The sequence below is a fragment of the Cebus imitator genome, unplaced genomic scaffold (assembly GCF_001604975.1).
Source record: "Cebus imitator isolate Cc_AM_T3 unplaced genomic scaffold, Cebus_imitator-1.0 Scaffold32, whole genome shotgun sequence".
NCBI lineage: Eukaryota > Metazoa > Chordata > Mammalia > Primates > Cebidae > Cebus > Cebus imitator.
The window spans coordinates 6,034,255-6,048,031 of record NW_016107347.1 but is presented as its reverse complement, the minus strand read 5'-3'; the positions used below and the strand labels follow the sequence as shown (position 1 = coordinate 6,048,031).

The following is a 13,777-nucleotide window of genomic DNA, read 5'->3' as shown; positions in this document are numbered from 1 at the left end:
TACTCAGGAGGCTGAGGCAGGAGAATTGCCTGAACCCAGGAGGCGGAGGTTGCGGTGAGCCAAGATCGCGCCATTGCACTCCAGCCTGGGTAACAAGAGCGAAACTCCGTCTCAAAAAAAAAAAGTTAAAAAACCTACTCCGGTAATCTAATCAGGAGTGGGCAAAATTTTACTACAAAGGGCCAGATGGTATTTTAGGCTTTATGGACTATACTGGGGGTTCCCAACCCCCAGGCCATGGAATAGTGGTCGGTGGCCTGTTAGGAACCAGGATGCAAAGCAGGAGGTGAGTGGCAGGTGAGAGAACAAGAGAAGCTTCATCTGTATTTAAAGCCACTCCTCACTGCTCGAATTACCACCTGAGTCCCACCTCCTGTCACATCAGTGGCAGCATTAGATTCTCACAGGAGTGCAAACCCCATTGTGAACTGTACATTTGAGGGACCCAGGTTGTGTGCTCCTTATGAGAACCTAATACCTGATGATCTGTCACTGTCTCCCATCACCCCCAGATAGGACTGTCTGGTTACAGGAAAACAAGCTCAGGGTTCCCACTGATTCTGCATTATGGTGAGCTGTATAATTACTTCATTATATCTTACAATGTAATAATAATAGAAATAAAGTACACAATAAATGTAATATGCTTGAATGATTGCAAAACCATCCCCCCCACACCAGTCCACGGAAAAACTGTCTTCCATGAAACTGGTCTCTGGTGCCGAAAACCACCACTCAGCCACTGCAGCACTAAAGCAGACACAGACATTGAATATAAATATGTAAAGCACTAAACCTGTGTTCCAGCTAGATTTGCACATAGGCAATAGTTTGCTAACCAGATGAGTAGACAATAGGTCAGACCAGGTAATTAGAAGCAAGAACTGGGAAGAGGACTCATGTTCAAAAGATATTTAGCAGGTATAATCCAGAAGTACTGGTAACTGAAAATGTGAGATTAGTGTGAAGGTGAAAAACTCTCAACCCTGACTTTAGTACTTTAGCAATTCACTGAAGAAGAAAGGTAAGAAAAGGAAAAGAATTGGGGTCATGGGAGGGGAGGTCACATTCAGCTCACATTCCACTGGCCAAGCAAATCCCGTGACCAAGGTGGAAGTCTGTGGGGCCAGGAAGAATTCTCCTCTTATAAGAAGGCACTGCAAGTCACATGACAGTAAGTGCAGCCATATAACCTCCTTATAGGTAAGAATAATTACAGGTAGTAATTAGGAAAATTACTATAATATACAGTTAAGTCCATCTGATTCTAAAGTTCTTACCTAAATGCTAATGAAATTTATTGTTTTTGCCACTGGTATAAATAAAGCATACTGGTATAGCCAATATACCTAAATACTCATATACCTATTCTACCCATCTTATAAGTAGATACATGTATATCCTATTACTCAGGTAACTTCATTATATTTGGTTTTGGAAGAAAAAATGTTTTAAAAATTGAATCTTTATTTGTATTAAAACAATACTCATATTACAAGGCTAACAAAAAATAACCTTCCAGTCTCACCCTTCCTTACCCTTGATTCATACATCCTAGCTATTTCTTTTCTCTTTACTTCTAAAACAAAATATTTACAGCGCTTTTTAACAATTTCAGATGTTATCCATTCTTTCTTACTGTTGAAGATGAGGAAATAACTTTCTTATTTAGCCTTTCTCTGCCTCAATTCCTTCACCTATAAAAAAGGGATGATAACAGCACATACCTCATAAGATTATTGTGAGGATCAAGTTTGTGTGTGTTGTTTAAAATAATGCAAGACATATACAACACACTATTAATGATTATAACATCACCAAACACACATGCCCTCCTGAACTATAATTTTTCCCCCAATAGAACTTTACCACCAATTTTTGTTAAATCAATGTTCAGAGAGTTATAATACTGTTCACGGCTAAGCCAAGTACTGAGCTATTATATTTTCCTCTCATAAATTTTTTGCTTGTCCCAAAACTGTAATTGCCTCATTTTTTTCATTCACTTAATCTTCTATGCATCTATTACTAATTCATTTTCAGACTCCCTCTGTTACATATCTGCTTCTACTATGCTCATACACAACATGTATCGGCTTATTTTTCCTCTTTCAAGATGTCTATACCAATTTTCTGTTCTCATATTCCATTCTGGACTGGTTGTTTTCTAAGTCAGATATAAGCTATCATCCTGAGACATTTGAAATTATCCTGGAATTCCTTTTACTTCTGTGTTCGCTATCCTGTTTTCCGATACTATGAATTCCTTTCTGGCTTATTCATGGATTATAATACAGTACATGTTCACCCACAGCTGAGGGAGTATGGGATATAAATTTTAAAAGTTGAAGTTCAAAATATATCAGTGGTGCCTCTGCACTTGATTAATAATTAGGCTGAGCATGAAACTTTAGGCTGAAAATCACTTTCTCTCATGTGCCACTGTCTTTCACCTTCCACTGAATAGTCCATTATCTTTTAGCTTCCAAATGAGCTAGAAGTTGCTGCTAAGGGGCAGTATCTCTGACTCCCAATTTTTGTCTATATGGTCTGTTTTGATCCTTCACTTTGCTCCATGCTTAACCCAAGCTCTAATTCTAAATGTTCTGAAATTTCATGATAATGTTTCTTAGTGCTGACGACTCAAAAGATTCTTTTTTCCCCTTTTTCTTTTGAGACAGTCTCACTTGTTGCCCAGGCTGGAATGCAGTGTTGCATTCACGGATCTCTGCAGCCTTGAACTCCCAAGTTCAAAGGATCCTTCCACCTCAGCCTTCTGAGTAGCTGCGACTACAGGCACACACTACCACACATGGCTGATTTTTCAATTGTATTGTAGAGATGAGATCTCACTTTGTTGCTCAGGCTGATCTCAAACTCCTGCGTTCAAGAGATTCTCTTGCCTCAGCCTCCTAAAGGGCTAGGATTACAAGTATGAGCCACCATGCCCAACCAAAAGATCCTTTTAATCTGGAAATACATATACAATACTGCATTTCTAGGGAAATTTTATTTGAATTAGTTATTAGATAATTTCTTCCTCTATATGTATTCCCTTTTTCTGGAACATCTATCAGTTGGATGTCATATTTCCTGCATGAATTGCATTCCCTTTGCTATTTTCTTTTTTATTGTTCTTCTACACTACTTTTCTGGGAAATGGCCTCACCTTTATCTTCGAACTTTTCCATTGATTTTTAATTTATTTATTTTTGAGACAGCGTCCCACTCTGTCACCCAGGCTGGAGTGCAGTGGCACAATTATGGCTCACTGCAGCGTCGACTTCCCAGGCTCAGATGATCTCCCACCTCGAGTAGCTGGGACTACAGGCGTGCAACACCAAGCCCAGCTAATTTTTTGTATTTTTTATAGAGACAGGGTTTCACCATGTTGCCCAGTCCAATATTGAACCCCTGGGCTCAAACGATCCACCTCAGCCTCCCAAAGTGCTGGGATTACAGACAGTCATGAGACACTGTACCCAGCCACCACTGAATTTATTCTGATTCAGTTTCTAGTCTTCTCACTTTCTCATCTATAGTCTATTTTTTAATCATTCTTTAATTTAAAGCTGACAGATAAAATTCTATGTATTCAGTGTGTACAACATATCCTGAAGTAGATATACATTGTAGATTGACTAAATCCAGTGAATTAACACATGTATTACCTGGCAAGGTTATTTGTGTGGTGAGAATACCTAATATCCATTTTCGCATTTTTCAAAAATACAACATACTTTTATTAACTACAGTCACCAATGTTACACAATAGATCTCCTGAAGACATTGCAGTCTTTTTATAGTATCCAGTTCCTTAAAGGTAGTGATTATATTTGATCTTGTGATTCCTGCATTCCTTCTTTTCTCTTTTCTTTAGGTCTTAAATATTTGATGATCTTTAATTATCCATTTATAATTAAGCTCAGTGTGCAACGGGCAAAGGATTTTGAATAGTGGGCCTCACTATAGAGGGGTGGTCAGCCATTTCACTTTTCAGTATCCTTAGGTTCTCTTTGGTCAGTCAGTTTCGACGAAAAGGAATTCCAGTCTTCTGTTTGCAGATTATAAACCTGACCACCAGACTTTCACTTAATCCCATTAGTGCAGCATCTCACCAGACTCTGGTTTCTTTCTGGTCTTCCAGAATCCAGAACTTCTCTGGCTCAGCCTCTCCAGAAAGCAAGCTTCAATCCGGTCTTCTGTCAGAGGAAGATAAGTGTAACTATGTGGCTACATGGAATAAGGAAGTTCTGGGGTAGGTCTGCTATCCCTTACACACATGCTCAAACAATCCTGACTTTAGTTCTACCTCACTCCTACAGACAGACCCGAGACATCCAATTCCTGAGTCTTTCAGAAGTTAATCACAGGGGTTTTACTTGTTTCCTATTAGCTTTCCTATTACAGACATTTAGATTTTTATTTTCTTCATTTTCCAGCCTTCAAAATTGTATTGATAGCTCTCATTTACTGTAGTCTCTTCTTCCATTCTTTTAGTCCTTGTAGGCTGACATGTTTTTTTCTTACTTCTTGTTATTTTAACGAGGTTTCAGGAGAGACTCATGCATGTATTTAAACTATTGTTTTATTTTTTGTTTTTTTTTCAGGACAGGGTCTTGATCTGTCACCCAGGCTGGAGTGCAGTGGCACAATCATTGCACACCACAGCCTCAAACTCCTGGGCTGAGGCAATCCCCCCACGTCAGCTTCCCAAGTATCTGGGACTACAGGTACATGCCACTACACCCAGCTAATTTTTTTATTTATATTTTTTTGTAGAGCTATGTTCCCCAGGCTTGTCCCAAACTCCTGGCCTCAAGCAAAAACCTCAGCTTCCCAGGGTGCTGGAAATAGGTGTGAGCCACCATGCCTGGCCTCAAACTGTCATTTTTAATGAGGAGTGTCATCTATCAGATAGCCACCATCCTGCTTAAGAAATAAAACATTATAAATACAGCTGTAGGAGTCTCTGTGCCTTTTTTATTCTCTAAGTACAAAACCATGCTAACTTCAGTGATTTTTGTTCATTCTAATTTTTTTTAATATACAAAAAATATTAATATTAGAATGTTTTGCTCATCTTAGCAAATGTATCTCCAACAGTATGCTAAAGAGTCATAAAAGGGGACATTCTACATTCTTATTTTAGGCTTATTTTGGAGAACTAAGTTAAGCTTCATCATTGAAAATAATGTTATCCATTAGATTTAATATACTCTCTCAATTAAAAAATTTTAGGGCTGGGTGTGGTGACTTACATATGTAACCCAGCACTTTGGCAGGCCAGGGCAGGAGTTCAAAACCAGCCTAGACAACATGGTAAGACCCTGTCTCTACAAAATATAAAACATTTTTTTAAAATTTAGAAAACAATTTTCATTGTGAATATGTATACATTTATATTTTTTGTGAAATACTTCATGATTTTTCCTTTTTTTCTAAACAGAATCACACAATATGTTGTCTTTTGTGTCTGGCTCCTTTTACTTAGCACAACATTTTTTATATTCATCCATGACGTAATACATATTAACAGTTTTTATTGCTGAATTGTATTTCATTGTATAACACATTTGTTTATACCAGTTGATTAACCAGTTGATGGACATGTGGATTTTTCCTATTTCTGGCTATTAAGAATAGTGCTACTATGAACATTTACATGTACTTATGTTTCCATTTCTATTGGATAGAAAATGTTAAATATAGTAGATATCCTAAATTTAGGTACATACCCTAGAAGTGGAAATGTTGGGTCATGTGAGAGGTATATATTTAACATTTTAAGAAACTACCAAACTGTTTTCCATTTTCCATGCCCACCAGCAGTATAGAAGAGTTGTGTTTCCTCCATCACCTTGCCAACACTTGGTATCATCCGTCTTTTTAATTTTGTTCTAACAGATGTATTAGAGATGTTGTAATGTAAATCTTCCAACTCTACTCTTTTTGAATATTCTACATCTTTTGCATTATATACATATATTTGAGAATTAGCTCATCGATCTCTACCAGAAACAAAAGTCTGCTGGAATTTTGAAGGGATTACTTTGAATATATAGATACATTTGGAGAAAACTGACATTTTAACAATATTGAATCTTCCAGATCATAAACATGAAATGTTATTCCATTTATTTAGACCTTCTTTAATTTCTCTAAGCAATGTTTTATAGTTTTCCATGTATGGGTCTTACACCTTCTATGTCAGCATTCCTAAATGTTTTATTTTCTCTGATACTATTATGAATAAAATTGTTTTAATTGTATTTTTAGTTACTCATTGTTGGTATATAGAAATACAACTGATTTTTGTATACTGATCTTGTATTTGAAGACTTTGCCACATTCATTACTATAATTTTTTTATATACGTAGGATTTTCTAAATACTGGATTATGTTGTCATGAGTAAAGGCATTTTTATATTCCTTTCCATCTCAATGCCTTTCATCTCTTTTCCTTTGCTTATTACATTGGGTAGGACTCCCAATACAGTGTTAAATAAAAATGGTAAGAGCAGATATCCTTGCATTGTTCCTGATATTAGGGTAAAACATTCAGTCTTTAACCATTAAGTGTGATGTTTGTTGTAGGCTTTTCCTAGACAACCTTTAATAAGTTGAGGAAGTTCCCTTCTATGCCTAGTTTATAGTTAATGGGCATTGAATTTTATCAAATGCTCTTTCTGTATTTACTGAAAAGATCATATGATTGTCCTTTATCCTATTAATATGGCATATTACTTTGTTTTCAAATTAATGCATTCCTGGGATAACTCCCATTTGATCACAGTAGATAAACCATTTTATGTGTTATTGAATTGGTTTTGTTAATATATTGTTAAAGATTTTCACACATACATTCACAATGAATTTTCTTATGATGTCTTTATCTGGCTTAGGTATCACAGTAATGCTAGTCTCACAGAATGAGCTGATAAGTATATTTCCTTCTCTATTTTCTGAAAAAGTTTGTGTAGAATTAGTATATTTGTTCTTGGCCTAATTAACTTCTACTCATGCTTCGGATCTCATTTTAAGCATCAATTCCTTTTTGAAAGCTTATCTGACCTTCTTAACTAGGTTAATGTGATCTCGCTCACTGCAACCTCTGCTTTCCACGCTCAAGTGACTATCCTGCCTCAGCCTCCTGAGTAGGTGGAACTACACATGCGTGCCACCATGCTCAGCTAAGTTTTGTATTTTTAGCAGAGAAGGAGTTTCACCAGGTTGCCCAGGCTGGTCTTGAACTCTCAAGCTCAAACAATCTGCCTGCCTCGGCCCTCCCAAACGCTAGGATTACAGGCATGAGCCACCATGCCAGGACTTTTTTTTTTTTTTTTTGAGGCAGGGTCTCTGTCACCTAGACCTCTGGGCTTAAGCAATCTTCTCACCTCAGCCTCCTGAGTAGTTAGAACCACAGGCAGATGCCATCATGGCGAGCTAGTTTTTATTTTTATTTTTTGTAGAGACAGAATCTCCCTATGTTTCTCAGGCTAGTGTCAAACCCCTGGGCCCAAGCAATCCTCCCACATTAGCCTCCCAAAGTGCTAGGATTACAGGAATGAGCCACCTTGCCCAGCAACTAGGCTCATTTATTTATCTTATTATAAGTGTAGTAGCTTGCAAATAGCTCTCTTCTTAGTATTTGCCACAAAGCAATTTGTATTTATTAGAAGGATTATTTTTATTATTGTTTCTCATCTACTTCATCATAAATTCCATGAAAAAAAACATTGAATGCAGCTGGGCAGAGTGACTCATGCCTATAATCCCAGCACTTTAGGAGGCCAAGGTGGAAGCGCTACTTGAGCTCAGGAATTCAAGACAAGCCTGGACAACATGGCAAGACCCTGTCTCTACAAAAAAATTAAAAGTTAGCCAAGCCTGTTGGTGCATGCCTGTGGTCCCAGTTACTGAGGAGGCTAAGGTGGGAGTACCACTTGAGTCCAGCAGGTTGAGGCTGCAGTAAGCCATGTTTGTGCCACTGCACTCCAGTCTGGGTAACAGAGCTAGACCCTGCCTCAAAACAAACAAACAAACAAAAAGTATTGAATGTTTTTACTCATCATTATGTAGGCATAGCTAGTGTCTAACACATAGCACGTAAGCAGTGAACAAATATTTGTTAAATAAATATGTATTGGATGCATTCATTTTATTTTTGCCATTTCTTTCCCTGTTTTGCTTTGATTGATCACTATTTTCTTTCTCTAGATTCTTTAATATTAATATGATACACTGTAAACCTTCCTAGTCAAATTAGATATTTTTTGTTAATATAGACATTGAGAATAATAAGTACTACTCTGGAAATATTCCACAGATTTTACTATAATGTCTGTATTTTTATTTCTGCCTTTCAAAAACAAAGATACGATGTGACTCCTCTACTCAAAAACCATTGAAACCTTTCAGTTTTCCACAGAATAGTATCTAAAGTTCTGAGTCAAGCAGTCAAGTAACCTCCAAACAAATTTACAGCCTAGCACTCCATCTATGTAGCTTATTCTCCAATCATATTGGGCTACTTGCTCTTCCCTTAAACAGTCTTCTACTTCTGTTTGTTAATACTTTTCCTCTTGTGCTCAGCACCTAACAAAATGCCTTAAACACTGTAGCTCAATAAATGCTTATGGAAGAGTTCATACCATTTTTCATAATCCAAGATCTTTAAAATTTATGTCTTTTATAATTCTGAATACTTTTGCATATATAATTTTACTTGCATAACAGTACCGTGATATATTAATATTTTTATTTTAAAATTTTTCTTTCTGCTTCATTCTTTTGTTTTCAAAAATTGTATATGTATTAATGTACTTTTAAATTTAGCATTAAATTTTTTTGCATGCTATACTTTGGTCATTGTTGAAGACTTAAGCATATTAAAAAGATATTTTGGCTTTTCTCCCATCACTATCAGTCAGACTGTGAAAGCCATGATGGTAACAATCACATCCATCTTTTTCACTGTATTCTCAGCACCTAGTACATGTGTTGCACATTAGCTCAGTAATTCTTTTTTCAGCTTTCTACTCACACACTGAAAGCTCGGTAAATGTTTATAGTTATTTTAAATTTCATTCTTTCCACTGCTGCTAAATTTAAAAGCATACATTAAGGCATGGTTAGGGAGATTACCCTATGAGAGAACGAGTAAAAATATGCATGATAGATAAGGTTCAATTAAATATAACAACAGACAGAGGTCCTAGTATGAATCAAGATGTTCTAAGAGTGGAATACAAACACACTTCCTGCCCTTGAGGCCTATGAACACACACAGGTTAATAAATAACTGTGATATGGTGCACTAAAAGGAACGTATGGAAATAAGAGTGAAGGAAATCTTTAAATTGGCTAGGGGAAGAAGGTTAGATCACAAGGCTAGAGATCACAAAACAATATCAAATTTTACTTTACTATTAATGATGTTTAGCAACTCAAAAAAATAACAGGACAGGATTTAGAGAGTTACAAAATAAAATCTGGGGACTTATTCATCCTAACCCCACCTCCCACTAATATAAATAATCAAGGAGTATACAAAATTGTGAAAAGTTAGTCAGCTACTTGTCATTCAAGTAGCTTTCTACTTGATTGGCCTATTTAACAGAACAGATAATATTAAGTTATATTCACCCAGTTTTTTTTTAAGTATTAATGAAGGATCTGAAGCAAGTCTTTTTAAAAGAGTCCAAAACCAAGAATCTGTTGGTATTTATTAGCACTTTCCAAGAAGTGAGGCCCTGAATCCATAAGATCTAAGTAAGTATTAAAGTCGGCAGAGAGGTACATTCTCTTGAGGGCCAAGAATGGGTCTTTAGGGCTTTTACACATCTCAGGACTATCCAATTACATTTGGTTACCAAGCAACCATTCCATGGCGAATTTGTACCCGAATCCCCAAATGGCTTAACCTCACAACTCTGACTTTGGAATATCAGATTATTTAACCGTCTCCTTCCCTATTATAAGTTAATCAACTGGCATTCTGAATTACATATCAGGTTTTAGACTTGGTTAGTATAAAATAAGAATCCTCTCAGTTCTAAGAGCTGTGTAGAAAAAAGTTTAAGAACCTGAAAAACTTAAAACCATACTCTAAACCAGTGATTGAAAAAAACCAGGGACCGTAGGCTGGATTCAGGCCACAAATGGATTTTATTTGGCTTGCAGAGGAGGAGGAAAAAGAAAAATCCGACATAAAATGCACAATATATTTCATACAAAAATGTGTATTTCCAGCTTCTTTTGAAAAATCTGAGACTCTGGCAATATCTGGACCTGCACTGCTATATGGTAAAAACTGGCCAGAGCTAAGCAACCCCAGCCCTATTTATATGGAACATTTGCTCTCTAATTCATCATAGACCAACTCACTCACTCCTGTTTTCCTGATAGTGAGGCCAAAAATCAAGTGTCATTTCTCATTATGCTTGCACTGTTTTTCTTATAATCTTCAAAGATTAAAGAATGCCATACTGGCAGATGAGTGTAGAGTTTACCAGGTAAGTACAATTCCATTCTTCACATTAACGCAGTGAAACATAGGCAGAATCAAAGAAACCAATTTACCTTAATCTGAGTCTGTTCAATTGACTTTTCCCATATCTGCTGATCGTATGCTCCAATCTGAAAGAGGGAGCAGTCTATATAAATGATGCAAAGGAAATCCTTACATTATTAAGTCAAGCCCCACAAAAGTCATGAGCCTATTATCAATATGCTATGTGGAAAATGTTTGTGTTTCTCAGAGTTAGAATAAATTAGTATTTCCAAGCTCTGTTTCCTTCAAAAATCTAAAAGAGCTGGACCTAAAAGTAAGTTCAAAAGCAATGACCAAAATATCTCAATTAAATATTATCTTAAAAGATACTTCCACTTCCTGGCCGGGTGGATCACCTAAGGTCAGGAGATCGAGACCAGCCTGGCCCACATGGTGAAACCCTGTTTCTACTAAAATTACAAAAAATTAGCCAAGCGTGGTGGCAGGCACCTGTGATCCCAGCTATTCCAGAGGCTGAGGCAGGAGAATTGCTTGAACCCGGGAGGCAGAAGTTGCAGTGAGCAGAGGTCACGCCATTGCCCTCCAGTCTGGGCAACAAGAGCAAAACTCCAGCACAAAAATAAAAATAAATAAATAATTCCATTTCTTAAGGAAAACAGCAATAGAAAAACTAGAGAGGAATAAAAGATAAGGAACAGCTCAATAAGATAGTTGATAGTACCAGTCTGAGCTGTGCAGATAAAGGTTTCATTTTTTTTTGTTTTTAAGCAGTTTGATCAGAAGCAAACTTTCAAAGCATTGTGGTAGCATTTGTGTACGTAGCCTGGAGAAGGAAGATGGCGTGAAAACCTTATTCTGGGATCCAGAACCGGGTTTAAAAGACATAATGACCTTGTACATTTTTTTTCATTTATGTTGAAGTATACATGAACACCTGGTACTACCAAACTCAAGGGAAAGTAACATTATATTCTTTGTGGCAGCTTTTCGCAGGAAGAATGCTTGACAAATAAATACATATATATATATATTGGTATTACCTTCTTTTGGTACCACGATATAGCATCTCTCTCATTTGAGGCCATCTGTGTCTCCAGCCAGAGAATGGGATTTCACTGAAAATGAAGGAAAACCAGTCGGTGAGTCCAGCTGCTGAAGGTTATTCTCCCAATTTGGGTAGAAAACCGCTTCTCTCAGCCTCTCCATGAGCTGCTGTCTGTCTCTTCCACCGGCAGTTCGCCAGGGAAAACACAACAAACCAAAAAACTGGCGCAGCGGCGACCGGTGAAACCTCTGCAATGTTTCGGGCGAGCGTGTTCGTGGGTGCGGGGGAGGGGCAGGGCGGCTGCTGGAACCGCCCGGCACCCGCCTCCCTCGCTCCCCGGCGTCGGGCGCTCACCTGCTGCCCGCTGCCCTGCGAGCCGGCGCCCGGGACCTTCGTCCTCAGTGGCCGGGGTCCCACCGTGAGGTCGGGGGCGAGGCGGCGGGCCCGGCAGGCCGCATCTTCCCCCCTTGGCGCAGACGTCAGCGGGGCCGTTACCATGGAGACCGCGGAGGCCGCCCCAGCCTCGGAGGCCGCAGGCCGCCCAGCGCCCTGAGGGCAGCAAATCGATCGCCTGTCCGAGCCCGACCTACAGGGTCACAAGCTGACCAGAAAATAAGCAGAGAATGAACTGGAAAATGAGCGGGATTAAAAGCGAAGGAGGTCTTCGCTAGGCCGCCAGTCGCCACGGCGACAGCAAAAGGCTTTGTGCCCAGCTGGAAAAGAGAGGTGCAAAGGCCCGGGAGCCGGGGAGGAGGCGGAGGCGGCGCTGGTCTTCTCCGGGCCGGGCTGCCGCGACCCAGCCTGCCGAGAGCTGGGCGACAGCCGCTCCGCCGACCACCGGGCAACAGCCCTCGGCTTCCGCTTTCCGGCTCCAGCTCCCGAGGTGGCTCCGCCCCTGGCTCGGGCCTTCCCGCCCAGCTTCGGTCCAGGCTCCGGGTCCCAGGCCCTGAGGGGCCGCGCGGCGACCGGTGGCCCAGAGCAGTTCCCTCAGGTCACACTTCAGCCCTCAGCTTAAAAGTCACTTCCTCAGAAACGACTCTCCCTTCCAGCGTTCTGCAGGAAGTCCACCGTTCTGCAGGAAGTCGGTCCTGATACTCTAGTAGCTCCCGGCTCAAGTCTTTGTAGCACTCATCTTCGTGTTTCCCGGCTTAGTCTCTTCCCCAGCTGGCCGTGGGCTCCGCGAGGTCAGAGACTGGGGCCTGGCACTTAGGTTCCCAATGTTTGCATGAATTTGCCCTGCCCTGGGAGGAAGGTGCCAGGCTGCGGCTTGGTGACTCCCTTCCTCCCCCGCCCCTCAGCAGCTCTTGGTCTGGAGCTTTCTGGCGCTCAAAGGTAGTGGAAAAGGAGGGACCAGGCTTGGGCAGTCACAGCTTTTTTCAATTGGGTAAAGGAAGGCAGCGGCAGGAGCTGGTCAATTAGGGCTGACAGGTCAGGAGAAAGGAGAGGTGGATCCCTAAACTGAATATTTAAGGATACATTTAAAGGATTTTTAAGCTGCTTTCCGTGTGTGTGTGTGTGTGTGTGTGTGTGTGTGCCATTAATGGAACACTGTCCCTTAACAGCCATTCTCCCCTTATCTGAAGCCGTCTTCTTGTGTTCTTGCTGGCCCACAGCGTGTAGCATCTGGGTCAGGGAAAGCTAATGACAGATGATAGCTTCCACTTAAGAAAGCCTAAGAGGCGCGGTACTCAATGTTTTACAGACGTTATTTCTTATCTATTGAGTGTGTACCAGGTGGAAGTTATTCCATTTCACCGATGAGGTAAATAAGCTAAAATAACTACCACAGGACTAAGTTGTACAAATTATTTCACCCAGGCTGGGCGCGACGCCTGCAATCCCAGCGTTTTGGGAGGCCTAGGCGGAAATGTCGCTTGAGCCCAGTTTGAGACCAGCCTGGGCAACAAGGTCAGACCCCGTCTCTTTGGGGGGAAAAAAAAATTAGGGCCGGGCGCAGTGGCTCAGGCCTGTAATCCCAGCACTTTGGGAGGCCAAAGTGGGCATACCACGAGGTCAAGAAATCGAGACCATTCTAGCCAACACGGTGAAATCCCGTCTCTACTAAAAATACAAAAATTAGCCGGGCATGGTGATGCGCGCCCGTAGTCCCAGCTACTCAGGAGGCAGAGGCAGGAGAATCGCTTGAACCCAGGAGGTGGAGGTTGCAGTGAGCCGAGATCGCGCCACTGCACTCCAGGCTGGGCGACAGAGACTC

The 13,777-nt window shown here is 40.2% G+C and overlaps 1 protein-coding gene across 10 annotated transcripts in view; it reads right to left on the bottom strand.

The window, feature by feature from the left end:
* Positions 1-12,928, bottom strand: part of PHTF1 (putative homeodomain transcription factor 1) — a 55,592-nt gene extending 42,664 nt beyond the window's left edge. For 2 of the 10 annotated variants that reach the window (XM_037737025.1, XM_017524269.2), the window contains exons 1-2: positions 11,558-11,910; positions 10,586-10,642 (exon numbers count right to left, since the gene is read on the bottom strand). In XM_037737025.1, the coding sequence (XP_037592953.1) occupies positions 10,586-10,642; positions 11,558-11,602 (102 nt within the window). In that variant the 5' untranslated portion in view covers positions 11,603-11,910. Of the gene's footprint in view, positions 1-3,671; positions 4,203-10,585; positions 10,643-11,557 lie in introns of all 10 variants that reach the window. The other 8 variants (XM_017524267.2, XM_037737021.1, XM_017524265.2 and 5 more) reach the window with 8 other exon arrangements.
* Positions 12,929-13,777: the final 849 nt, after the last annotated feature.